The following is a 26,622-nucleotide window of genomic DNA, read 5'->3' as shown; positions in this document are numbered from 1 at the left end:
TTTAGAAAAGCTTGCAGACTGCTCTCAACAGAGAACATGGTCAAAGTGGACCATGCTGTTTCCTGGGAATTAAAGGAGAGGTCTTAAGCTTTGGGACACCAAATTTACCTGTTCTTTAATAGCTGCATCTCTAGAGTGATTCCAGGTCATAGCTTTATCTCCCAAACCTTTCTTTTTACTTAATTGGCAGCCTTTCTCCCTGATCAGACTTAATTAGTTAGTAATACTTCATAGACTGTTCTGCAGAAGGAAAAAATATCATGTTGTGTGGGGAACGGGCACATGGGAAAATTCTTTCATGGCTTCGGGATTATAACATCCCCATGACCTTGTTGGAGATAACCCCAGGGATGGACCTGGATGCAGATGATGAGATGAAAGCTCTTGGTGTTCTTTTTCCCCTTTTGGAAATGGGTCAGTGACTCTGACTTTTCAGCAGCCACAGCAGGCAGTCTATTCCCTTGCTTTGTGGGAGAGCACAGGTTACAGAAGGGAAGTTGCAGTAGTTGACTTCTTGTCAAGGCTGGCAGGGCAGTGGTAAAGTCTGGTCCTTGGAGACTAGGTTGGCCAACTGCCTAGTTTGGAAGCTGTAGTTCCCATTAACCAAAGTGCTAATTTTTAGGTTGTCTCTTCATGTTTAAACTTTTATGGTTAAATATAATAAAAATATAGAAAGTACATGAAACAGATGTGCAACTTAGTGAATTATTATGAGGTGAATACCCTTGAAATGTCACATGTCAGGAGATAGAAACTTTCCAGGAGACTCCTAGGAACATCCATGTGCCTCTTCTCCTCTAAAAGAAACCAAAATCCCGACTTAAGGTATGGTCTCCATTTTTTGAAAAAGCTTTATCACCCAAGTTTATATTCCTGAACACTACAGTTTAGTTCTACCCATGTTTTTTAACGTCTTCTTTTTTTTTTTCTTTAAATTTTATTATCTTCGGCTGTGTTGGGTCTTTGTTGCTGCACATGGGGTTTCTCTAGTTGCGGCGAGTGGGGGCTACTGTTCGTTGCGGTGCACAGGCTTCTCATTGTGGTGGCTTCTCTTGTTGTGGAGCATGGGCTCTAGGTGCGTGGGCTTCGTTAGTTGGCGGCATGCGGGCTCAGTAGTTGTGGCTCACAGGCTCTAGAGCACAGGCTCAGTGGTTGTGGCACATGGGCTTAGTTGCTCCGTGGCATGTGGGATCTTCCTGGACCAGGGCTCGAACCTGTGTCCCCTGCATTGGCAGGCGGATTCTTAACCACTGCGCCACCAGGGAAGCCCCTTAATGTCTTCTTTATGTCTTAAATCTATTGGCTTTTTCCTCTTTCTCTTTTTTTTCCCCTTGCAGTTAATTTGTTGTAAAAAACTGTATCATTAATCTGTGGAGTTTCCCATAATATCAACCTTGTGATTGTATTCGCACAGTGTAGTGTGTAATTTCTGTCCTGTGTATTTGGTGTAAATTGATAATTGGATCTAGAGGCTTAATCAGAACTAGGCTCCATTTGTTTGTCTTTCACCAAGACTTCATAATAGGTGTTAGGTTCCTCTTCAGAAGGCACATAATATGTGGCTGTCCCCTCTGTGATGTTAGCAGCTATTGATTCTCAGTACATAGATCTGTTCATTCATTACGATTGCAAAATGGTGCTATGCCAAACAAAAGGAATTCCTTATATATCCTAGATATAAGTCCTTTGTCCTTCTCTGACTTTGTGGCTTTTCGCTTTTTTAAATAAATTTATTTATTTATTTTTGGCTGCGTTTGGTCTTAATTGCTGCGCGCAGGCTTTCTCTAGTTGCGGCAAGCAGGGGCTACTCTTCATTGTGGTGTGCAGACTTCTCATGGTGATGGCTTCTCGTTGCAGAGCATGGGCTCTAGGCGCGTGGGCTTAAGTAGTTGTGGCATGTGGGCTCAGTAGTTGTGGCACGTGGGCTCAGTAGTTGTGGCTCACAGGCTTAGTTGCTCCACGGCATATGGGATCTTCCTGGGCCAGGGCTTGAACCCGTGTCCCCTACATTGGCAGGCGGATTCTTAACCACTGAGCCACAAGGGAAACCTACTTTTTTTTTTTTTAACAGTGTCTCAATATAAACAGTGTCTTTATATTAAGTGCTTAGATTTACTAGTGTTTTCCTTTATGAGTAATGCGTCTGTGGCTTATTTAAGAAATCCTTTAGTCATCAAGATAATTAATCCTATAGCTTTTCCATTCACGTTAAGGTTTTTAATTAACCTGTAGTTGATTTATTTGCATGTGGATACAATTTCTTTTTTTCGTACGGACACTTAGTTCCAGTCCCATTTATTGGGAAGTCTGACATGCTCAGTCTGTTATATCAAGTGCTCTTTTACACCTGGGTCTATTTTCTGGACTGTGCTCTCCTTCTTGTTGATCATTTTGTCTATCCCAATGCCGGTACCATACGATCTTGATTTATTACTGTTATAAAGTGTATTAATCTCCTATCTTTTGCTGCTTTTCCAAGAATGTCTTAGCTGTTCTTCTTTGTATTTCCATATAAATTTTAGAATCAGCTTGTCAACTTAAAAAAAGAACCCTGTTGGAATTTTTATTCTACTGACTCTATAATCAATCTGGGAAGAATTGGTGTCTTGTTATCAAGTCTTTTAATCTATGGATCTTAAAATCTACATTCACTTATTTATCATTTTTAATGTTTTTCAGAAAAGCTATATTGTTTCTCCTAGAGGTCTTACACAACTTTTATGAAATTTATTCCTAGGTACTTCATGTTTTTATATGATATTTAAAATTTCTTTATAGATTCTTTTGGATTTTTTTATACTTATAATCAGTATCTTCAGATGAGAGTGTTATTTCTTCTCTTCTAATGCTTAAGATTTTTTTCTTGCCTTACTGCACTGGCTCAGACCTCCAGCCAGTGTTGTTGAATGAAGTGGTAATGGTGAATATTCTTCTCTTGCTCCTAATCTCAAAGACAAAGTTTTCAACATTTTACCTTTAAGCATGGTTTTTGCCTTCAACTTTTGGTAACTACTCTGTCGAATTAAGGAAGTTCTCTTGTATTCCTACTTTGCTGAGAGTATTTTTCATGAATGGGTACTGAATTTGATCAAATGCTTTTTTGTACTGTTAGGATTATCACATAATTTTTCTCCTTCAATCTGTAATTGTGGTGAAGCATAATAATTGGCTTCTGTTACACTAATCTTGCACTGCTAAAATAAATCCAATTTGGGCATTATACATTATCCTTTTTATTTTATATCGTTTAATTCCGTTTGTTGGTATTTCAAGAATTTTATGCTTACGAGTAAAAGTAACCTATGATTTTTTGTTCTTTTACATTTTGCTATTAAGATTATACTAGCCTCATAGTGTGACTTGAGGAATATTTCCATTTTCTATACTGTGGAAGAATTTTTACATACGATTAGGGGAATTATTTACTCCTTGACTGTTTGAAATAATTGGCTGGTGAAGTCATCTGGGTCTCCTAGGAAATACTGACTACCAATTTAATAGCTTTCATAGTTATAGGGACGGATCAGGTTTTCTCTTATTGAGTCAGTTTTGGTAAGTTACATTTTTCTAGAAATTTGTCCATTTCATCTAGATTCTCACATATATTTTGTATGAAATTATTTACTTTAATGCCTGAAGCATATTTATTCATTTCTGTTTTTGTTTTTGTTTTTTGTGATGCTTGTTCCCGACGTTGGATGCCTAATTGCTCTCTCTCATTTTTAAATACTGATCAGTCTCACCAGAGGTTTTCTGAATTTACGAGTCTTAAAAAAAAAAAAAAAAGAACTGTTGGCTTTGTTAATCTCTGTTATAGATCATTAGTTTCTGCTTTTACCTGTATTTTCTTTTAAAATTTTTCTTTAGAGTTTATTTTACTGTTCTAATTCTAATTTTTTTTTCCTATTTTTTTTTTTCCTAATTTCTTGAAATGAGTAGTTAACTCATTAGTTTTTGGTCTTTTTTTTTTTTTCCCCATATATGTCTTTGACACTAAGTTTCTGTTTTAGGTGTAGCCCCTAAGTTTTAATAGGCAGTGTATTAGCTTATTAAGGCTGCTATAGTGTTCCACGGACATGGTGGCTTAAAAAAACGGATATTTATTTCTCACAGGTCTGGAGGGTAGAAGTCATAGATTTAGGTGTCAGCAGGTCTGGTTTCTTCTGAGGTGTTTTCCCTTGGGTTGCATATGCTGCCTTCTTGCCATGTCTTCACATGGTCTTTTCCTACGTGCCTGCATTCCTGGTGTCTCCTTGTCTGTCCAGATTTTTCTTCTTATAGGGATGCCAGTCAGATTGAGCAGGGTCCACCCTAAGAGCCTCCTTTTAACTTAATCACCTCTTCAAAGACCCTGTCTCCAAATACAGCCATATTCTGAAGCACCAGGTGGTGGGGGGTGCAGGCAGGGGGCCGTGGGGCGTGTTAGGGCTTCAACATATGAATTTGGGAGGAACACAACTCGGTCCATAACAGGAAGCATTTTTATTATTCAGTCCAATAAATTTTGATTTTCATTATGATTTCTTTTCATGGTTTATTTAGAAGTGCTTTATTCCTAGATATATGGAATGTATTAATTTCTTATTGCTGCTATAACAAATTACCACAAATTTAGTGACTTAACAGGAATATAAATTTATTTGGAGTCCACAGTCCTAATATCAAGGTTTTGACAGAGCTGTGTTTCCTTTGGAGGCTTTAGGGGAGAATCCGTTTCCTTGCCTTTTCCAGCTTCTAGAGGCTGCCTGCATTCCTTGGCTTAGGGCCCCTTCTCCATCTTCAAAGTTAGCATCATAGCATCTTCATATCTCTACCTCTGTCTCTCTTTCTCTCCTCTGCTTCTGTCATCATGTCTCTTGTCTTGCTGTGACCCTCCTACCTCCTTCTTATAAGGATCCTTGTAATTACATGGGATCAACCAGGTAATCCAGAATAATCCTCCCATCTCAAGATCAACTTTACCACACCTGCAATGTACTTTTTGTATGTAAAGTTGAATTAGGATGTGGATGTCTTTGGGGAACCATTATTCTGTCTACCAGTGTGTGTTCTCAGGATTTTTTAAAATGTCTTATTAATTTCTAGCTAGTTGTGTTTTGATCAGTGCTCTTGTTTTTTTGGTTTTTGGGGTTTTTTGCTTTTTGCTTTCCTTTTCTTTTATATATGAAATCAGCAAGCCACAAAGAAAAAAAGATTTTAAAAAAAGAGAAGAGGTGGGGGGAACAAAAAGGAAAGTAATTGCTGAGGTGATTTCATACCTTGAGGTAGTTTACTTCGCACACTTTACCTGATGGACTCCACCCACATGTCATGGTTGTCTGGTTGTTATTGTTGCAATGTCAGAAGAAGGGGAGTCCAAACATGGGCTCTTCCACATGCAGAGAGGGCTTCCTCCCTTCCCAGCATACCTGATAGCATTGTCCAGGGTAGCTAAAGTGCACCACCTGGCTAATATGCACTGACAATCAATACTTTAAGAGGGGAGGCCTAACTGGTCACTGCTCTTGTGATTTCCGTCTTAAGAAATTTGTGGAGTTTTCCTCTATGACTCTGAATATTGTTAAATATTATAACTGTTCTATGTGCACTTGAAATTCGTGTATTTGTTCTTCAGTTGCATGAAGTGTTGTATATATCTCCATTAGGTCCTGTTTGTTAATTGTGTGGTTTAAATTTTCTGTATCTTTACTTTTTGTTTGCTTGTTTTATCAGTTACTTAGAGAAATGGTTGAAACATCCCACTTTGTGGATTTAGCATTGTAATTCTGTCAGTTTTTGCTTTATATTTCTTCTTTTAATTTTTTATATCAACTTTTTATATCAATTTCAGACTTACAGAAAAGTTGCTAGAATAAAGCAAAAAATTTCCTGCACATACTTTACCACATTCCTGAGATGTTAACATTTTACCACATTTGCCTTACCCTCCTGTGTGTGTGTTATTATATTTTTCTGAAGCGTACAGATCAGTTGCCTCTTTATCCTTTGGTGTGCATGTGCTAATAGTAGATCCATAGCCACATATCAAAATTAGGAAATTAACATTAATGTAATAATATTATGTAACCTGACCTTTAGATTTTGCCAATTGTCACAGTGACATCCTTTGCAGAAAAAATACTGGATCATGCATTGCATTCAGTTGTCCCTTAGTATTCTTTAATTGGGAATAATTTCTGTTATGGTCACCTGCAAAGGCATATGGACCCCTACTCAAAATTTGGTTTGGATGTCAAGAATGATGATGCCCCACACAAACCAAGAGGGTATGAAAAGGTTTATTAACTTAAATGATTGAGGTCTCTGGGAAGAGGAGAATAGTCCTCTCAAGCAGGTTTGAAATGGCTTGAAAGGGCAAGGAAAGGAGACTGGCCTAAGTTTTTATTGTGTTTAGGGTAGGGTCAGGCTTAGAGTTCCTGCATAAGGACCTTGCATAGTCTGAATCTCCACTGGCACCATGGAGGGAGCACTGAGGCCTCTGTGTTCCTTTGCCCAGATGTGAGGCACAAGGTGAAGTGGGAGAGGTGAGGCTTAACAGCTGTCAACCGTTAAACCAAAGATGGAATCAGACTCCTCATTGTAGTTCCTTGGTCTTTATCTTTTAATACCTTGGCATTTTTTTAAAGAGTATAGACCAGTTAGTTTGTAGAATGTCCCTCAGTATGGATTTGCCTAATGTATCCTCATGATTAGATTAAGCTTATCCTTTTTTGGTGCTTTATATATCTTAATACATAAATATGTGTTGTTATCAGGTGCATACAAACTCAAAATTCTTATATTTTCCTGACAAACTAAAACTTTTATTGTTATAGTGTGTCCCTATTTATCTTTGTAATGCTTTTTGTTGCCTGGAAAACTGTCTAATATTAATGTACCTTCATCATCTACATTGTTGGTCTTAAGTGGAGCATATAGTCTGTCTGCACTTAACATAATTACTGAAATATTTGGATTTAAATCTACCATCTTATTTTGTGTTTTCTACTAGTTCTATCTGTTCTATGTAATATGTTGATTTCATTCTGTTCAAAATATTTTCTAATTTCTTTTGTGATTTCTTCACTGACTCCAGAGTTATTTGGATATTTATTCAGTATCCAAATAATTGGGAACTTTGTAGTTATCCTTTTACTGATTTCCAACTTAATGCAATGCTAGTGAGATCAGAGAAAATACTTTGAATGATTTCTATCCTTTGAAATTTGTTGGTTTGCCCAGCATATGGTAAATTTTGGTAAATGTGCTGTGTGTGTATGGAAAAAAAGGTGTAATTTGTCACTGTTGGACGCATTGTTCTAATGTATCAATTAGGTCAAGTTTGTTAGATGTGTTCATATTTTCTACATCCCTTCCAAGTTTTTGTCTGCTTGTTTTATTAGTTACTGTACAAAGGGTGTTAATTCTTCCGCTGTAGTTATGGATTTACCCTTTTCTTTTAGTTCAGTCAGTTTTTACTTTATATATTTTGAAACTAAATTATTGGATGTATTTAGATTTAGAATGATCATATTTTCCTTGTGGATTGACCCTTTATTACTATGAAATGTGTCTATTCAAGGCATTAGCATTATTACAGATAAAATCTTTATCTGATATTAGTACAGCTACATCAGCTTTCTTTTGGTTAGTATATTTTCTTCCACTATTTTGTCCTAAGACTTCTGTGTCTTTATTTAAGGTGTGTCCCTTGTAAGCAGTACATATTTAGTGTGTGTGTGTTGTAAATCCGGTCTGATGATCTTAGTCTTTTCATTGCATAGTATTTAATCTACTTGAATTGATATATACCAAATTGCTCTTTGTTTTCTGTTTGATTTTTCCAGTTTACATCCTTTTTTTCTGTTCTTCTTACTGATTCATTTAAAACTTCATTATTTCACATTTCCCCTATTCTTAGTTACACTTTTTTTTTTTTACTATCCTTTTAGTGTATACCTTAGAAATTACAACATGCATGCTTGACTTATTACAACCTAATAAATATTAGAACTTTTACCACCTTCCAGGTAATGTTAGAACTTTACAATATTTTAACTCTACGTACTACACATCTTTTGAGTCATGGATTGCATGCATTTTAATTCTACATATTTTTTAAACCCTATAAACATTTTTACTCTTATTTTATAATATCAGTATTCACTTAAAAACTCCTTTCTAGTGTTTTTCCTTCCTACCTGCATTTCTGTATTTCCTTTTGGGATACTTTATTTTCTGCTTGAATAAATAAATACCCCCTTTACTGTTTATTTTAGTTCAGGTCTACTTGTAATGAATTCTCTGTTTTTGTCTGGATATATCTTTATTTCACTTACTTTTTTTTTTTTGCGATACGCGGGCCTTTCTCTCTCTCACTGTTGTGGCCTCTCCTGTTGCGGAGCGCAGGCTCCGGATGCGCAGTCTCAGCAGCTATGGCTTACGGGCCCAGTCGCTCCGCGGCATGTGGGATCTTCCCGGACCAGGGCACGAACCCGTGTCCCTTGCATTGGCAGGCGAACTCTCAACCACTGCGCCACCAGGGAAGCCCCATCACTTACATTTTTGAAGGATATTTTTTGTTTTCCCTTAAGAAACGAACAAACAAACCAAACCCTCCACTGTCAGTGTTACTGTTATTCATTTGAAGATATGTTCCACCTCCTGCTACTTTGAGAATTTATTTTTTACTCTGGCTTTTAGCAGTTTTACTGTGATAATGTGCTATGGTGTGGTTTTCTTTGTATTCATACTTGGGGTTCTCTGAGCTTTTGATTCTGTGTGTTGAAGTCTTCATCACTTTTAGAACAAATATTTTCTCTTCAAATATTGCTCCTGTCTAGTTTTTCTTGTTTTTTGTTTTAATTATTGGCATTTTATTTTGCTTTCAAATTCAGTGCCAGTGAATATCACATTTAGCATTCCATTTTACGTGTGTGTGTCATGGGGCTTTTTTGTTTTTGCTTTGTTATTTTTAATATTTTACTTTCCCTGAGTACCTGTCTAAGGCTTCTGTTTGAGACTGAAATCCTGGGACTTTTCCCATGCTCCAAGTCACATTTCTCCCCTTTCTCCAGCCTTCAGCTTTATTCTGGTATATTTAATATACAAAAAATTGCACATACTTAATGTATACATTTTGATGAGTTTGGACATATGCATATACCTGTGATACCATCACTGCAATCAAGGTAGTAAACATATCCATCACCTCCAAAAGATTTCTGAAGTCCCCTTGTTTTCATTTTCATTGGAAGAACACTTAACAAGAGATCTGTCTTCTTAATGAGTTTTTACGTGTACAGCACCATATTGTTAATTGCTCTGTCCAATTTTTTCTTCTCTTTCTGGGCCTCCAATTACACACGTCCCTTGCACTCTTTTTGTTACTTTCCATCTTTTATCCCTCTGCTGTAGTTTGTATCTTTTTTTTTTTTTTTTTTTTTGCGGTACGCGGGCCTCTCACTGTTGTGGCCTCTCCCGTTGCGGAGCACAGGCTCCAGACGCGCAGGCTCAGCGGCCATGGCTCACGGGCCTAGCCGCTCCGCAGCATGTGGGATCCTCCCGGACCGGGGCACGAACCCGTGTCCCCTGCATCGGCAGGCGGACTCAACCACTGCGCCACCAGGGAAGCCCTGTAGTTTGTATCTTTTTTATTGATCTGTCTTGTAATTCAGTAACTTCTGTTTTGTCTCTAGTTAAACCCATCTATAGAGCTCTTAATTTCATTTAGTTCTAGAATGTCCTTTTTTTTTTTTTAATAAATTCTAGTTCTCTGGTAAACTTCTCCATCTTCATCTATTTTTATCTTTCCCTCAATATTCTTGAACATGTTAGCTATCGTTACTTTAAAGCTCCAATGTCTGGATCATGCATAAGTCTGTTCCTATTGTGTTTTCCTCTCTAGGCAGATGTGTGTGTGGGCTGATCACCTTCATGCAGTCAGGGAGTGAGCTATGCCAAGGTTTGGTTGTGGTTTTGGAAAGGCTTGATCTACCTCTGGTTCACCCTCTTCCTAGAGTGTAGGCTTTCTAGGGCTCCCAAGTGCAAGCCTGTTGTGATCACTTTTATCTCTGAGGATGTAGCCTTTTGGGTTCCCAGCTAAAGAGGAGAGAGTCTCATATGAGATTCCCCACATTAGGCAGAAACTGGATCTTGATCCCTGTGTACCCTTGCTGCACAAAGCCCTCAAACTGATATTGGAACAATGCTCCAGTGTTTTGCTCACTGTTTCTCTGGAGCAATTCATCATCTTCTCAGCTCTTCTGTGCTTCAAGGTGATTTTTTAAAATACCATACCAGCATTTTTAGATGTTTTTCCATGGGAGACTTGACCCCCAATACTGGAAATGGAAATTTTCATTTCTTTTCATATATTTTATGATGATTTTCACACTGAAAAACAAAAATTTTATGTACTCAAATCAGTCTGTCTTTTCCTTTATACCGTCTTTATTTTGTGTTATTCTTAGGAAAGTTTTCATTTATTCAAAATAATACTGTATTTTGGTTTTTAACATTTAGCTGTTTAATGTATCTGGAGTTTATTTTTGTGAATAGTGTAAAGTTAGGATCTAACTATTTTCCTTTAACATGGAGAGCCAGTTGTTCCAACACTATTGATTAGATCAGGAGTCAGAAAACTATGACCAACCCATTTTTGTTAATAAAGTTTTATTGGAACGTGGCCGTGCCCATTTGATTACATATTGGCTCTGACTTCTTTAATATTATACCAGCAGAGTTGAGTAGTTCCAACAGAAACTGTGGCCCACAGAATCGTATATTTACTTTCGGGTCATTTAAGAAAGTTTACCAACTCCTGTGTTAGACTACACTTTTTTTTTTTTTTTTTGCGGTACGCAGGCCTCTCACTGTTGTGGAGCGCAGGCTCAGCCGCTCCGCGGCATGTGGGATCCTCCCAGACTGGGGCACGAACCCGCGTCCCCTGCATCGGCAGGCAGGCTCTCAACCACTGCGCCACCAGGGAAGCCCTAGACTATACTTTTTAAAATTAATCTGAGTTTTTACTTTAGCATATAAATGTGTTTCGTATCTATTTCTAGAATCTCTTCTATTTATTATTATTTATTATTAAGAACTTCATTTGTTCTTCTTTCATTATCACTCTTAGAGTTACTATAGCTTTATACTAATACATTTTATTGGCCTTGAAGATACAGTGTGTTTAGGCAGGTTTATTGAGGCATAATTTGCATACAGTAAGATTTACCCTTTTTATGTGTACATTTCTGTGAATTTTGACAAATGTGTACAGCCATGTAAAGATAGAGAACATTTTCCTCACTCTTAAAGTTTCCTCCTCCCCATTTGTCCATCACCTCTCCTCACCACTAGGCCCTGGCAGGGGCTGATATGTTTTCTTGTCCCTACAGTTTCTGTCTTTTTCGGAATGTCATATAAATGGAATCATACACTGAGGAGTCTTTGAAGTCTGGATTCTTTCACCAAGCATCATGTGTTTGAGGTCTGTCCATGTTGTTTGCATGCGTGGTCATTCCTTTTTATTGCTGAGTAGTATTTCCTTGTGTCCATTCACTGGTTGATGGACATTTGGGTTGAATGCAGTTTTGGGCATTTATGAATAAAGCCAATAGAAACATTTGCATACAAGATATTGTCTGGACATACATGTTTTTCTTTTTCTTGGACAGATACCTAGGAATGGGATTGTTGGGTCATATGTTACAATAAATGTATGTTTAACTGTATAAGAAACTGCCGTACTGTTTTCACTTTACTTTCGAAAGTAGCTGTACCATTTTTTTCATTTCCACCATCAATGTATGAGAGTTGCAGGTGCTTTGCATCCTCACCAGCACTTGGTATCATCAGTTTTGTTTTTCCATTTTAGTGATTCTAGTGGGTTGGGCATTATAGTTTTAATTCCTAATTAATTTAATTCTTAGTTCATATTCCTAATGACTTAATGATGTTGAGCATCCTTCTCTGTGCTTATGTACCATCTGTGTATCTTCTCGGTGAAGTGTCCAAATGTCTTTTGCCTGTTTTAAAAAATTGGGTTGTTTGTTTTCTTATGGTTGACTCATGAGACTTTTTTTATATGTTCTGAACACTAGTCCTTTATCAAAAATGTATTTTGCAGGCATTTTTCTCCCAATGTGTGGCTTGTCTTTTTATTTCTTAACAGTGTCTCTGAAGAATAAAACTTTTAAATTTTTATAGAGTCCACTTTATCAATTTTTTCTTTTATGTTTTGTGTTATCTTCTATTGCCGTGAACAAATTACCACAAACTTAGCAGTTTAAAACAACATAGATTTATTATCTCACAGTTTGCATGGGTCTGGAATCCAAGTTAGCTAGATCCTCTGCTCACGGTCACACCAAACTGAAGTCAGGGTTCTGGCTGGGCCGCATTGCCTTCTGGAGCTCAGTGTCCTTTGCCACGCTCATGTGGTATTTGGCTGAATCCAGTTCCTTATAATTGTAGGACACAGGTTCCTCTTTTCTGGCTGGTCATCAGCCAGTGGCTGTTCTCAGCTCCTGGAGGCTGCCCACCATTTCCTGCCACATGGCCTTCTCCACAACATGATGGTTGCTTCTTCAAGAAAAACAAGAGAGCATCTGCTTCAGTTTCAAATCTCTCTGATTTCTCTTGTCTCTGAGCTCTAAACCCTTGTTTAAAAGGGCTCACCAGGGCTTCCCTGGTGGCGCAGTGGTTGAGAGTCCGCCTGCTGATGCAGGGGACACGGGTTTGTGCCCCGGTCCGGGAAGATCCCACATGCCGCGCAGCGGCTGTGCCCGTGAGCCATGGCCGCTGAGCCTGCACGTCCGGAGCCTGTTGCTCCGCAACGGGAGAGGCCACAACAGTGAGAGGCCCACGTACCACAAAAAAAAAACCAAAAAAAAAGGGCTCACCAGAATAAGTCAAGCCCACTCACATTCAAGGGAGAGGATTATACAGGGTATGTGCACTGGAGGGAAACTCCTAGTTTCCTAGAACTCCAAGAAAATCCCAGGATGCCAACTTAGGATTCTTCCTACCACATGGTTTGTACTTTTCTTTTTCTGAAAGATCTTTGCCTACTCCAAAGTGGTGAAAATTTTTCTGATGTCTTTTTTTTTCTTTTTGGCTGTGTTGCACAGCTTGTAAGAGCTTAGTTCCCTGACTAGGGATTGAACCTGGGCCATGGCAGTGAAAGCACCAAGTCCTAACCACTGGACCACCAGGGAATTCCATGTGATTCCTTTTAGAAGGTTAATAGTTTTAGGGTTTCTATCTAGACCTGTGGTTCGTTGTATGCATGTATGTGTTTGTTTATGTATTAAGATAAATTCACCCTTAATGTGTACAATTCCATGGTCTTTTGTATATCACAAAGTGGTGCAGCCACTGAATTAATTCTAGAACATTCTCATTACACACAAAAGAAACCCTCAGTTCATTAGCAGTCACTCTCCACTTCTTTTTCCCACAACTTGGCAACCACTGATCTACTTTCTGTCTCTGAATTTGCCTGTCCTAGATGTCTTGTATCAGTGTACTCATACAATATGTACACTTTTGTGTCTGACTTTTTCACTAATCCTGACGTTTGCAAGGTTCACCCATGTTTTAGCATGTATTAGCACTTCATTCCTTTTTATGGCCAAATACTACTCTACTGTATAGAGATACCACATTTTGTCTTTCCATTTGTCAGTTGGTGGACATTGGGTTGTTTCTATGTTTTGGCTATTATGAATAATGCTGCTGTGAATATTCTCTCTTTTTCTTTTTTAACTGAACTGTTTGAGATAAAGTACCAACTTCATGGCCCTTTACCCCTAAGTTCTTCAGCATGCCTTTCCCAAGTATAAGGACTTTCTTTTTCGTAACTACAGTGTAATTATCACATTTAGGAAATTTATCATTGATATAATACTGTTATCTAATACACAATCCATGTTCAAATTTCACTGATTTAATTAGTGATTTTAAATATCTTAAACAGATGTTTAAAAATTACAGATTTTTTTATTAAGGTGAAATTCACCTATCATAAAATGAACCATTTAAAGTGGATAATTTGGTGGCATTCATAAAATGAAGTAGAAAGTATTTTTTCCTTTTTTATTTTTTGGAGGAGATTGGCATTAATTTTTCTTGAAATGTTTGGTAGAATTCTCTAGTGAAACCTTTTGGCCAGGAAATTTTCTGTTCAGGAGACTTTTAGTTATGAATTCAGTTTTTTAAATGATTTCAGTAATACTCAAGTTATCTGTTTCATCTTGGTTGAGTTTCAGTAGTTTGTGGGTTTTGAGGAATTGGTCCATTTTTTGGTAAATTGTTCAGTTTATGAGTACTAAGTTGTTTGTATTATTCCCTTGTTATCCTTTTGATGGCTGCAGGACCTAAAGTGATATTGTGTCATTCCTGATGTTGGAGAGATACGTCTTCTCTCTTTTTATCTTTGTCAGTATTTCTAGAGGTGTATCTATTTTATTAATTTATTTTTTAAACCAGCTTTTTGTGTCGTTGATTTTTTTTTTCCTGTTGTTTTTCATTGTTACTGATTTCTGTTCTTTTATATTTCCTTCCTTCTGCTTGCTTTGGGTTTATTTTTTTTCTTCTTTGTTGAAGTAGGAAATTAGATTACTGATTTGAGCTCTTTCTTCTTTTCTGATATAAACTTAGCACTGTCAGTTTTCCTCTCAGCGTCGCTTCAGCTATGCCCCATATATTTTGATATGTTGTACTTTCATTTTCATTCATTTCTAATGTATTTTTTAAATTTATTGTGAGATTTCCTCTTTGACCCACAAATTATTTAGAAGTGGTTCTTTAGTTTCCAAGTGTTTGGATGTTTTCCTGTTATCTTTCTGTTATTGATTTACAGTTTGATTCCATTATGGTCAGAGAACACGCTCTATGATTTTAATCCTTTAAATTTGTTGAGGTTTACTTTATGGCCCAGGTGGATATTTTTCTTGGTGGATATTCAGTGAGCACTTTAAAAAAATTTATTCTGCTCTTGTTGGATGAAGTGTTCTATATATGTATATATCAATTAGACCCTGTTGATTGATTTTACTGTTCACTTCTATATCCTTGTTGATTTTTTGTATAGAGTTCCACCCATTACTGAGATAGGGTATTAATGCCTTGAAGTATTACTGTGGCTTGGCTGTGCTGGTTTCCTCATTTCATCTCTATCAGTTTTTGTTTCTTATATTTAAGGCTCTGTTGTTTGGTGCATACACATTTAGAATTGTTATGTCTTCCTGGTGGATTGATCCTTTAATCATCATGTAATGTCCCTCTTTGTCTCCAGCTATTTTCTTTGCTCTGAAGTCTACTCACTGGATAGAATATAGCCACTCTGCTTTTATTTTTAATTAATGTTTGCACAGTATGTCTGTTTTCAGCCTTTGACATTCAGCCTTTGTGTTTGAAGCATATTGTTGGGTCTTTTGTTAATCCACTCTGCCATATTTTGTGTAGGTCTCAGCCTACTAATGCTGTTGCCTGGGAATGCCTGGGGGCACTTACCTGGGCCAGGGTTGTGGCTGGACCAGCCCTTGTGGTTCTTATTAGGATTGCAAGATGCACCTCAGCAACAAGCATCAGAGAACAAGCAAGGTTTTATTGCTCACAGGTCCTGAATGACATGTCTCAGGCCACGCATTGAGGTCACAGGAAGAGAGATGGGTAGGGGGCTCTAGGTCATCCCTGGGCTTCTTCCTTTATTGGGGTTGAGGGTGAGGTGCCTAGGGTTTCGTGGGTTCACTCTTTATTGGTGAATTTAAAACATGAGAGCGGGAATTAAAGTGCACAAAAGGAAAAGCAGGGTCACTCTAATGATCAGTTATGTAGGTCACCCACGGCTTTCTAAAAGAGGAACTTCATGGATGGTAGCCTGGTTCTTTATCTAGTTGTGTAGCTGGCAATATGTTTATTCAAGATGGATGTCTTTGAAGTGGATGCCTCAGCAATCAAAAGCTTATTATCAGGTACTTATATTACAATTAAAAAAAAACAAACTGTCAGGTACTTACACTACAGCCAATCTCAGTTAATTGGTATATTTAGACCGTTTATATTAAAGGTAACTACTGATATTTTAGGGCTTAAGTCTGCCACTGTGTTGTTTTCTGTATGCTTCCTCCTTTTTTCTTACTTTTCTGTGTTTTTTTGAATATTTTTTATTCCATTTAAATTTATTTATAATGCCTGAGTGTATCACTTTATACAGTTTGCTTAGGTGTTGCTCTAGGTATTACATTATACACACATAACTTTTCCCAGTCTAACGATATCAGTGTTTTACCAGTCCACGTGAAGTGTAGAAACCGTATTTCCATTTAGGTCCCTTTACCTTCCCCAGTTTTTAAATGTAATAGTATTTCCTCCACATGGGGCTACTCCATTTTGGTGAAACTGGAAGCCCATATGCTTGTCTTTTACCTGTCACCTTTACTGGATTATTCATTAGTAGTTCTTCATTACTTCTAGTAGTTGTCTTGAATTCTACATATAGTTATATCTTCCACAGAAATGACATTTTCATCCCTTTCTTTCTTGTATTTATACTTTTCATTTATTTTTATCTTATTGCCAGACAAAAAGTTGCATCTGTTTTTTCTATTTTTCAACATCAGCAGTGACTCTGTATCTTTTCACTTTATCTATATAAAATGAGAGATTTACTTGTACTTTGCCCCTCTGCTTCTAAGGTTTTGTGATACAGTCTGGATGTTTTAAGTCTAAAGTTTTATCTGACTACCCATGGTTTTCTTTTTTTTTTTTTTTTTTTTCTCGGTACGCGGACCTCTCACTGTTGTGGCCTCTCCCGTTGTGGAGCACAGGCTCAGCGGCCATGGCTCACGGGCCCAGCCGCTCCGCGGCATGTGGGATCTTCCCGGACCAGGGCACGAACCTGTGTCCCCTGCATCGGCAGGCGGACTCTCAACCACTGCACCACCAGGGAAGCCCTTCATTTTTTTATATGATCTGTCCTTAGGGCCTCTCTGACTTCAGCTCCAGCTCTCCCCCTCATTCCATCTACTCCACGAATAATGACCTTTTTGCTTTTCCTTTAGCACATCAGGGCCTGCTTCTGTCTCAGGCCTTTGCATTTGTTGTTCTCTCTGCCTGAATTGCTTTGCTTTCTCACCTTCTAAAAGGTCTTTACTGTCATGTCACATTCTCGCTAAGACCTTCCCTGGTCATCCCACTAAAGTTATAATCCGTCCCCTCATCAAATCCCCCAGTTCTCTTCCTTACTTGGTTTTCTTTTCATAGCACTTATGACCATCTAATATACTATTTTATCTATTAGCTGGTTTATTGTCTATTTTTCTTCATTAGAATATAAGTTCCATGAAGGCAGGAGTTTTTCTCTATTTTTCTATTTTCTGTTTTGTTTTATTCCTGGTACCCAGAACAGAGCCTGGCACACACAGGTACTCAATAAGTCTTTACTTAAATAACTAATCTTCATCTATTTAGCATTTTCCTTCTTCAAGTTAGAACTCTCAGGCCAAAGGATGTGTTTTTTTATTAATAGTTCTTTGTACCTTTTGCCATATAACTTTCTTTTTTGTTCGCTTTCTTATTTATTTATACCAGGTAATACTTTTCATATGGTTTAAAATTCAACCAGTATAACAGGATTTGTGTTGAAGAGTATTCCTCCCTCTTCCATAGTCAAGCACCCCATTCCTCTCCTCAAAAGCAACTAGCTTTGTCACTTTCTTGATACTTCTTAAAGAGATAGTCCCATAAGGCTTTCTGAAAAGTTGACAAAATATTTTACAATTGTCTGTCCAGAACAGTTCCTGTTTCTCTTTCTATCTGCTGCTGAATCCTTCTCAATAGGCAGTGTAAATCATTTTTGAGAGAATGTTACTGTCATGCTAGGTGCTGAGGGAGTGATATAGTGAAGAATTATTTTGCCCATGCTCTTGAAGTTCAAAATCCAAATGGGGCGGGAAGGTATCCACACTTACAAAGTAACACAGGATTTAGAAAGATCAAGATGATATATATGAAATGTCATGAACATTGAATTATTAATTGTTGAATGAAATCTAAGTAACAGATACCACGAAAATTAGTTCATCAAAGCAGAGAGTGACTACATTTATCAGAGAAGAATACATTGGTTTTGGATAATCTGAGAAGAGTGTAGAAGGAAAGGAGTATATTATACCTTCTGTGTGTGTACCAACATGATATTTATATACTAGGAATATATTTTTATGCCATGAGATTTTTCGAAGAGGAATAACAAAGTCCTCATCTTGTAGAGGAGAGATTATATGTGATTATGACAAAGTCAGTGAGAGGACTTGCTGTAAAAAAGTATCACATTCAGTGGGGATTCTGAGAGAGATCATAACCATTTGGGGATCAAGAAAATGTTTATAGGGAATTAATGATCAAGACAGAGCTTGAAAGATAAGTAATAATAAGCACAAAAGGATAACACAGTGGAAGACTCTATTACAGGGGTTGGCAAACTATAGCCCTTAGGCTGACCACCTGTTTTTGTAAGTAAAGTTTCATTGGAACATAGTCATGCTCATTGGTTTATGTATTGTCTGTGACAGCTTTCACTCTGTAGTGGCAGAGTTGAGCAGTTGAGACAGACCACATAGTCTGCAAAGCCTAAAATATTTACTATTTGGTCCTTTACAGAAAGAAAATTTGCTGTTCCCTACAAGTAGATAGGCTATGGGTGGGAAAGTATTATTGCTAACTATTAAAGAAATGAAAATGATATATTTATTATAGCTAGAGGGGGAAGTCAGTAATAGAAGGGTGGGTGGCTAAAGAGGAGGTTATCCTTGAAGGAATTTAATAGGAAGACCATTACTAATAGAGAGGAAGTGAAGAGTATCTCTAGGCTGGAACAGTAGTTCATTTAGACATAGATGTGGTTTGTCCTTAATCATACTTTTCTAATCTTTCCCTTGCTAGCCAAGAAGGATCAGGAAGGTGGAGAAGAAAAGAAATCTGTGCAAAAGAAAAAAGTGAAAGAGTTAAAGGTGTTGGATTCAAAGACAGCCCAGAATCTCTGTGAGTAACTCTGTGATCTCAGCAATTTGAAATATGAAGGAGTTTTTCTAAGAGCTTAATTCTCATGGATCCAGGGTCCCTTGATATGAAACTTCCATTTGTTAGTTCCTGGCATTGCATAGTAAATACCTGATATCTGATCCCTTCAATAGCACTGCAGGATTGTTAGCATCTAGTTTTACAGCAAGAAAATAAAGGCTAATAGGACTTTTAGGAATTTGCCTAGTCACATAGCGGGTAAGAGGCAGGTCTGGGAGTTGAACCTCATATTTTCTTATTTCAAAGCCATTACTATTTCCATTACATCCACAGAAAATCTAACACAAATGTTCTAGCCACTGCACATTTCCTTCTTTCTCATTTTCTTTTAAGTATTTCCTTTAAAGGTGGGCACTGGCTTGACTTCCATTAAATCTAAAGTAACTTTGTGGTTTAGAATAAATAATGTAAATCCTGTACTTCTCAGAGTAGGATCAAAAACTTCAAAGAGTTCTGTTCTGAACTTGCTACCTATACTCATAACTGTGATTGGTGGCAAATTTCAGATCAGAAACTCCTCTGCAGAGTTGATATAGGTAGTATTTAATGATCAGAATGAACGTTCATTTTTTTGTTCACTTCAACTGTTGATATCCCTACTTTATGTTGCATAATGAAGATTTAAATATTTGTTCAACAAATATTTGAAGGTCTGCCAGGTTTCAGGCTCTATTAGGCACATACTAGGTGTGTGTTTCAGAGATGAAAGGGTATGTATTCCATAAAGCCCACTCATGATCCAGTGACATGGCTGTTGTCCCCATTTTACCAAGTGAGAAAACTAAAGTTCAGATGTTATGACTTGGCCAAGATCACACAGGTAATGAGGACACATACCCACAAGTATAGTCAGTGATATAATGAGAACAGTAAGCCTTTACAATTCTTGACTATATAATCTTAGATCATTGGCAGCAGATATTACTAAATAGTGTCTGTAGGTAAGTCCTTTTATGGAAATTAAAGTGATGTGAGATAGTTCCTCTTCTCAAGATTATCTCTAGCAACATTAAAATGAGCAATTGTTATTTTAGAAAATGATAAAAGACTGTGGGGTAGTACATTGTTATTTCCAGTTGAACGATATCAATATGGGAAACAGAATTTAGGAAGAGAATTGAGATTAGGAGGGTCTAGGTGTTATTTAGTGATTCAGTGATTATTAAGTGCCTCTTATATGGTGAGGATGCAAAACTAAGTAAGGTAGTCCCTATCCTCATGAGCCATATGTCTGGTAGAGACAGAAAAGTAAATAATGGTTATAGCACAAGTTGGTAAGTGTTATGATGGAGGTGTGCTAGGAAGCTTATGAGAGCACTGGGCAAGGGGGCATCTAAATCAAGTGGGAGGAGTATTGGAGAGAGCTCAGTCATTCTAAATGAAGTACTGCTTAAAACTATTTACAACAAACTAAATGAAGGGTGAGGGCTGGCTTGTTTCAGGCAGAGGGATCAGCATGTATGAAGGCAGAGGCATGTATGCAGTTCAAGAACTGCAGGTAGTTGAGTACAGCTGAGTAAAGGCCATACGTGGGGGAGTGGTGGTTGAAGAAGCTTTCAAGAACTAGACATAGAGGCTAGATCATAAAGAAGTCTGATAGGCTTAGGCTAAGAAGTATGTATTTTATCCTAAAAACTGTGAAAGTTATTGGAGGGATTTTAATCAGGAAAGTGAGTGATACAACCCTATGTAATTTGAGGGAGGGCTACTTCAGCAGTGATTATGAGGCCGGATTGCTAGGGTAGGGGAAGACTCTAGGCAGAGAGATGTGTTATGTTATGGCTTTAAACTAGGCGAGAGGTGATCAAGGCCTGAAACTAAGTTGTAAGAATGAATAGGAAGGCAGAAGATATTAAGAAGATAGAATTAATGGAACTTAGTGATTGATAGAGGGGATAAAGGAGATGTTTTCTTGGGTTAAGATCACTCTATAGAGAGTGGTACCACTTATTGAAATAGGAAAATCCAGCAGGAGCAGATTCTGTCTTTTGTGGGAGAAATGGTGGACATGAGTGAGAGATGGCAGAGTGGTAGGTAGGAATGATTGATTTAATTTTAGGATAGAATTTAAGGTTCCTGTGGGAATCCTCCAACAGGATGGGTGTATTAGGCATTTGGGTATAGAAATCAGGAGGAATGTCTGGCTGGAGATAAGAATTTAAGAGATAGTATATGAGTCATAGTTGAAGCCAATAATTTGCTTTGAAGGTCATTAATATTTGGGGGGGCAAGTAACAAAAAGGGGAGACCTCAAAGGAGGCTGGAAAGGAACAGCAAGAAAAATAGTCTGACATAGTCTAAGAAGTGGGAGTCATAGTCAAGTAAAATCAGGACAGGACAAGTGTCTTTTGGATCTGGCATTAGGAAAGCCAGTGACCTAGGCAGGAATAATTTTAGTATAGCCTAAGTGTTAAGAACAGAAGCTCTGGAATCCGTTTGTATTTAAATCCTGGCTCCAACCCTTACTAGCAGTGTGACCTTGGACGGGTAGCTTAACTTCTTTAAGTATGTTTCCTTTTCTGTCAAATGTGGTTAATAATACACACTTATACATTATTATAAATAGGGTTAAATGAGACCATATATGTAGATTGTGTTTAAGATACTAGGTCTTACATGGAGTATGCACTCAACAAATGATGGTCATCTTTTCACTGACTTTGTGGGGACAGAAGAATTAATGAGAATGTGGAAGCAAGAATAGACTGTTATATTTTTAGAATGTTATAAAGTGAAGGAAAGAAGGAAGTTGGTAATTAAGAATGTTGCATCGGGGAGGATTTTTTTTTTTTAAGATAGGAAAAACTTGAACGTGTATATCGTTGTCCCTCGGTACCTGTGGGGGATAGGTTCCAGAACCCCCCTCATATACCGAAATCCATGGGTGCTCAAGTCCTTTATATAAAATGGTGTAGTATAGTTGGCCCTCTGTATCCACAGATGCGGAAGGCCCACTGTATATGCTGAAGGAAAAGGTCCTTAGGGCTACCTGTTCTATTGAAACACGAGAAAAGGATGAGTATATGGATATAGCTCTGCTAAGCTTACGTAAAGAAGTGTCGGCACAAGTTTTTTTCTAGATGATTCCAAAATAGCCCTTACTCGAGCCTTTTCTAGTCTGGTTCCAACTGAGGGCCCCCAGTGCTCAGTTTATAAGTGGCATGAGAGAAAGCTTAGCAAGTAATTTGACCGATGGCTTCAATTTTTCTCAGTAAAAAGCAGCAAGGCCTTTTTAGAACAAATGGGGAAGTGGCAGGACATTTGGGAGAATGGGGATATTTTATGTGGAGGAGCTGCCAAGAGAGCCAGGAGAGCGTGGAGTAGGGACACACAGAAGGATTCCCCACCATCACCGGTGCCACTTCAGATTCGTAGAATCTGATCTGCAGTGTTCATCAGCCCAGGTGTAAGGGAGAGATATGAGATGGCTGGGTTAACTTAGGACTGGAAGGAGAAGGAAACAAGAGAATAAGAATAGTAGTAATAATAGAATGGGAGTGAAAGGGTAGACTACAGGGTCTAGGTTAAACAGAGAAAGCAAAGTAGAACTGAGACAGAGAAAATGGAGTGGTCATCTCTCTCGTGGGAGAGAGAGAGCGCGCAGGAAGAGAGCACTCTGATGAGACTGAAGAGTCAATTTAGGGATAAGTGAGAGAGCCGAAAGGATGGGAAGTGTTTGTTGGGGAATGGGATGTGGCAATTTAAGAATCAGAGCATTTCAAGGCAGTGGCAGCTTTGAGGATGGAGTCAAGGGAGTGAGGAACTAAAATAGAACAGGGTGAACATTTTTGATGTATATATAGAGAGAGATCAAAGACTTCCTGTGTGAGCAAAGACAAGGTGTTTGTAGAATGTGGTGCTTGGAACAGTGTGGCTGGCGTGTGACATAAATGTGGGGATTCGTGGGAGGGAGAGTTGGGAGGTGGGAACCTTAAACATTGAGCTCAGGAACTTGGAGCTTAACTATACAGGCAGTGGGGAGCTGGTGGAGGTTTCAGATCATGACTTTAAGAGAGCACTCCCAGGAAGGATGTCCAGCGTAGGTTTGTAGGGTGGGCTGGAAGCGGGAAGAGACTGAGAAGAACATGTCTTTACATCTCATTTCCTGGCAGCAATCTTTTTGGGTTCCTTCCGCATGCCCTATCGCGAGATTAAGAATGTCATCCTGGAGGTGAATGAGGCTGTTCTGACCGAGTCTATGATCCAGGTAAGGAGCAGGGTCATTCTGGAGCTGGCTCTTTGCGTTGCTATACACTAGCTCTGTCTCCTCTCCGCCTAGACGACGAGGACTCTGTAAGCATCGTGGACTTAAAGAATGCTGGCTTTATATAAGCTTCCATCTCTCTGGTGATCAGGTTATTTCTGGTATATTTTTCAAAAGTCCTGCCATGTCACTAGCTGCCTCCCCCACCACCCCCTACCCCAGCCCGTGTCTCCTTCTTAGTGGTCTTTGGGCAGAGCGAGGGACTGACAGGAGGCTCAAGTTGTCAGCTCATCCCCCTCAAACTGAGACAGTCCCTTCTGTCTTGCAGAATCTCATTAAGCAGATGCCAGAGCCAGAGCAGTTAAAAATGCTTTCCGAACTGAAGGACGAATATGATGATCTGGCTGAGTCAGAGCAGTTCGGCGTGGTGGTGAGTGAGGCCTGTGGCACACAGACTCTTCTCTGACCCCCTCTTCCCCGAGAGCATCCGGGGCACTTGCTCCTGGCCTCTTGTCTATTCTGAACCCATCTTTCTCTCTTTCTCCTCCCTACCCTGGAACTCAGATTCTGCCATAGGGGGCTTAAGCCTGTATCTTCTTCTTCCTTTCCTGTCTCTCTGTTGGCTATAACGGAACTGCTTGTCCCTCCCCAGATGGGCGCTGTGCCCCGCCTGCGGCCTCGCCTCAATGCCATCCTCTTCAAGCTGCAGTTCAGTGAGCAAGTGGAGAATATCAAGCCAGAGATTGTTTCTGTCACTGCCGCGTGTGAGGAGTTGCGGAAGAGCGAGAACTTCTCTAGCCTCCTGGAGTTGACCTTGCTTGTTGGAAACTATATGAATGCTGGTTCCAGGAATGCTGGTGCTTTCGGCTTCAATATCAGCTTCCTCTGTAAGGTGAGCCAGGGGGTTAGAGCAGGACGATGGAAGGGAAGGCTGTGGCCTCTAGGAGCCCAGTGTGGCCAACTGCTGTCAGCCTGAGGTGATCGTGGGCGTGTCAGGACTCACCATTTCTCCTCTTCCCCCAAGCTTCGAGACACCAAGTCCACAGATCAGAAGATGACGTTGTTGCACTTCTTGGCTGAGTTGTGTGAGAATGACCATCCCGAGGTCCTCAAGTTTCCAGATGAGCTTGCCCACGTGGAGAAAGCCAGCCGAGGTGAGGCAGATTGGGGTGAAGCTAGAAGGTGGTTCCAAGCCCCAGAAACCTCTGCACGGGGTAGGGAAAGAAGACTCAGTCTAGATTTTAGATCATTTTCAGTTCAGACAATTTTAAGGAACGGGAGAGAGCACAGGCATGATGTCTAAGCCACAGGGAGGAGTATCGGGCAGAAGAGAGGTCTCCATGTACAGAAGTGGGAAGCGCTCTTTCCCTTCTTAGGGAAACACCAGACACCAAAAAACAACTAGAAGAAAGGCAGGTATTTTTAGTTTAAGTCAACAGTTTTTCTCATTCAGAAAGCGTAGACTGGATTAGCAAAAACCAGGCCTCACCATCCTGGGACTAGGCAAAGAAAAAAAGCAGCATTCAGTAGAAATGGGAACAGATTTCTGCCCACCCTCTATATTTCTGTGTAAGGTCTCCTTCCTCCCAAACCCTGTTCTCTAAAATAAATGAGACCAAGATCCCGGGGGATTTCATAGATTCTTGTTAAATTAAATGAAGCCTCTCTTCTCTTCTTAGTATTGTACAGCTTATGGAGGCTGGAGGTTTAATCATCAAGTAATTTATAGTTTCACTGAAAAGCTGTGTGAAACAATTAGAGGGCACGTGAGAGGGCTAAAATAATTAAGTACCAGCTGGATGTACAGACTGGAGCAGTGCCCTGAAAAACAGAATAGGGTTTTGAGACTGGAGGTAGTAAAAGCTCTTGCTGTCTGTTTTTTTAGTTTCTGCTGAAAACTTGCAAAAGAACCTAGATCAGATGAAGAAACAGATTTCTGATGTGGAACGTGATATTCAGAATTTTCCAGCTGCCACAGATGAGAAAGACAAGTTCGTTGAAAAAATGACCATATCCTTTCTTGAAAGGAGGGAGTTGCCCCCTAGGAAAAAAAAGAACTTCCCGTGGGGGGACAACAGGATAGATACGATGATACACAATTTTCCCTTAAAAAATGGTTTTTCATTAAAAAATGGTTTTTCATTAAATGCATAGTTCTTGAAAGCATTCTCATTCTTGTGGTTTGCATCAAACCATGCAGATAAAGTAAAAGTCTCCCTTGCCCTCTGCCCCATCTCCCCACCTGCCAGACACACACACCCCATACTACACACACATACATATTCCCTTCTCCCTCCCCTTCCCAAATATAACCACTGCCACTGGACTTCTCTCTGATTTGCACCCTAATGAATGTATTTTAGTAAAAATTGCACTGTATTGCTTTAGCACTTAATATGTTTGGCCCTGTTTCCATAGCAGTATATGCAGAACAGTCCCTCTTTAAACTGCCACTTCCTGTTCTTTAGGAATACCATAGTTGATGGTTTACCATTCCCGTTTGGGTGTCTAGATTGCTTCTGGGTTTTGCTAATGCGCCGCGTTGCGCATCCTCGTGCATGCCGGTGCCCATCTGTGAGTCGTCCTCAGGGCTAGAGAAGTGGGTCTGCTTCCTGGTGTTGGCTCTTCACTCTCTGGCTGCACAGCTTTGTGAAGGAGGCACAGGAACAGTACAACAAGCTGCGGATGATGCACTCGAACATGGAGACGCTCTATAAGGAGCTGGGCGAGTACTTCCTCTTTGACCCCAAGAAGGTGTCTGTGGAAGAATTCTTCATGGACCTGCACAACTTTAAGAATATGTTTGTGGTAAGCAGGGTATATCTGCCGACTGAAGCTTTCGTGGGCCTTTCTCACTTTCCACTGGGTTCATGTTGGTTGGTGGTGGGTGTGTACATGTGTGAGTGCATACGTGCCCACGTGTTCATTTCTTCCCCCACAGCAAGCAGTCAAGGAGAACCAGAAGCGGCGGGAGACAGAGGAGAAGATGCGGCGAGCAAAACTGGCCAAGGAGAAGGCAGAGAAGGAGCGGCTGGAGAAGCAGCAGAAGAGAGAGCAGCTCATAGACATGAATGCTGGTAAGAAGCGAAGGCAAAGGGCCGATGGGTTGATACAGGCACATTTGGAAGGCTTCTCTGTCTAGAGTCTAGAGGCCAGAGAACAGCTCATGTCTGAGCTCAACTGCTGGCAAATGACTTTTGGCAGCCTTCTTCCTCCACGATCCTGATGCTGGACGTTAACCCCGACTCCATTACATGCACGTTCCAGTGCTCGACTCTCAGTTTTTTCCCTCCTTTGCTGGTTCTGCGTTATGTCTCACCTCCCCAGTGATTTAGTATTGCTGTAACATGTAC

The 26,622-nt window shown here is 39.3% G+C and overlaps 1 protein-coding gene across 2 annotated transcripts in view; it reads left to right on the top strand.

The window, feature by feature from the left end:
* The window catches only part of DIAPH1 (diaphanous related formin 1), a 93,470-nt gene that overhangs the window by 58,701 nt on the left and 8,147 nt on the right, over positions 1–26,622 (top strand). For both annotated transcript variants that reach the window (XM_065874449.1, XM_065874448.1), the window contains 8 exons: positions 18,928–19,026; positions 23,178–23,272; positions 23,598–23,699; positions 23,922–24,161; positions 24,294–24,423; positions 25,155–25,279; positions 25,913–26,077; positions 26,211–26,346. In XM_065874449.1, coding sequence (XP_065730521.1) covers positions 18,928–19,026; positions 23,178–23,272; positions 23,598–23,699; positions 23,922–24,161; positions 24,294–24,423; positions 25,155–25,279; positions 25,913–26,077; positions 26,211–26,346 — 1,092 coding nt within the window. The remainder of the gene's footprint in view (positions 1–18,927; positions 19,027–23,177; positions 23,273–23,597; positions 23,700–23,921; positions 24,162–24,293; positions 24,424–25,154; positions 25,280–25,912; positions 26,078–26,210; positions 26,347–26,622) is intronic.

Source organism: Phocoena phocoena, chromosome 3 (genome assembly GCF_963924675.1).
Source record: "Phocoena phocoena chromosome 3, mPhoPho1.1, whole genome shotgun sequence".
NCBI lineage: Eukaryota > Metazoa > Chordata > Mammalia > Artiodactyla > Phocoenidae > Phocoena > Phocoena phocoena.
The sequence above is the reverse complement of the archived record's forward strand: the minus strand, read 5'-3'. Positions and strand labels throughout refer to the sequence as shown.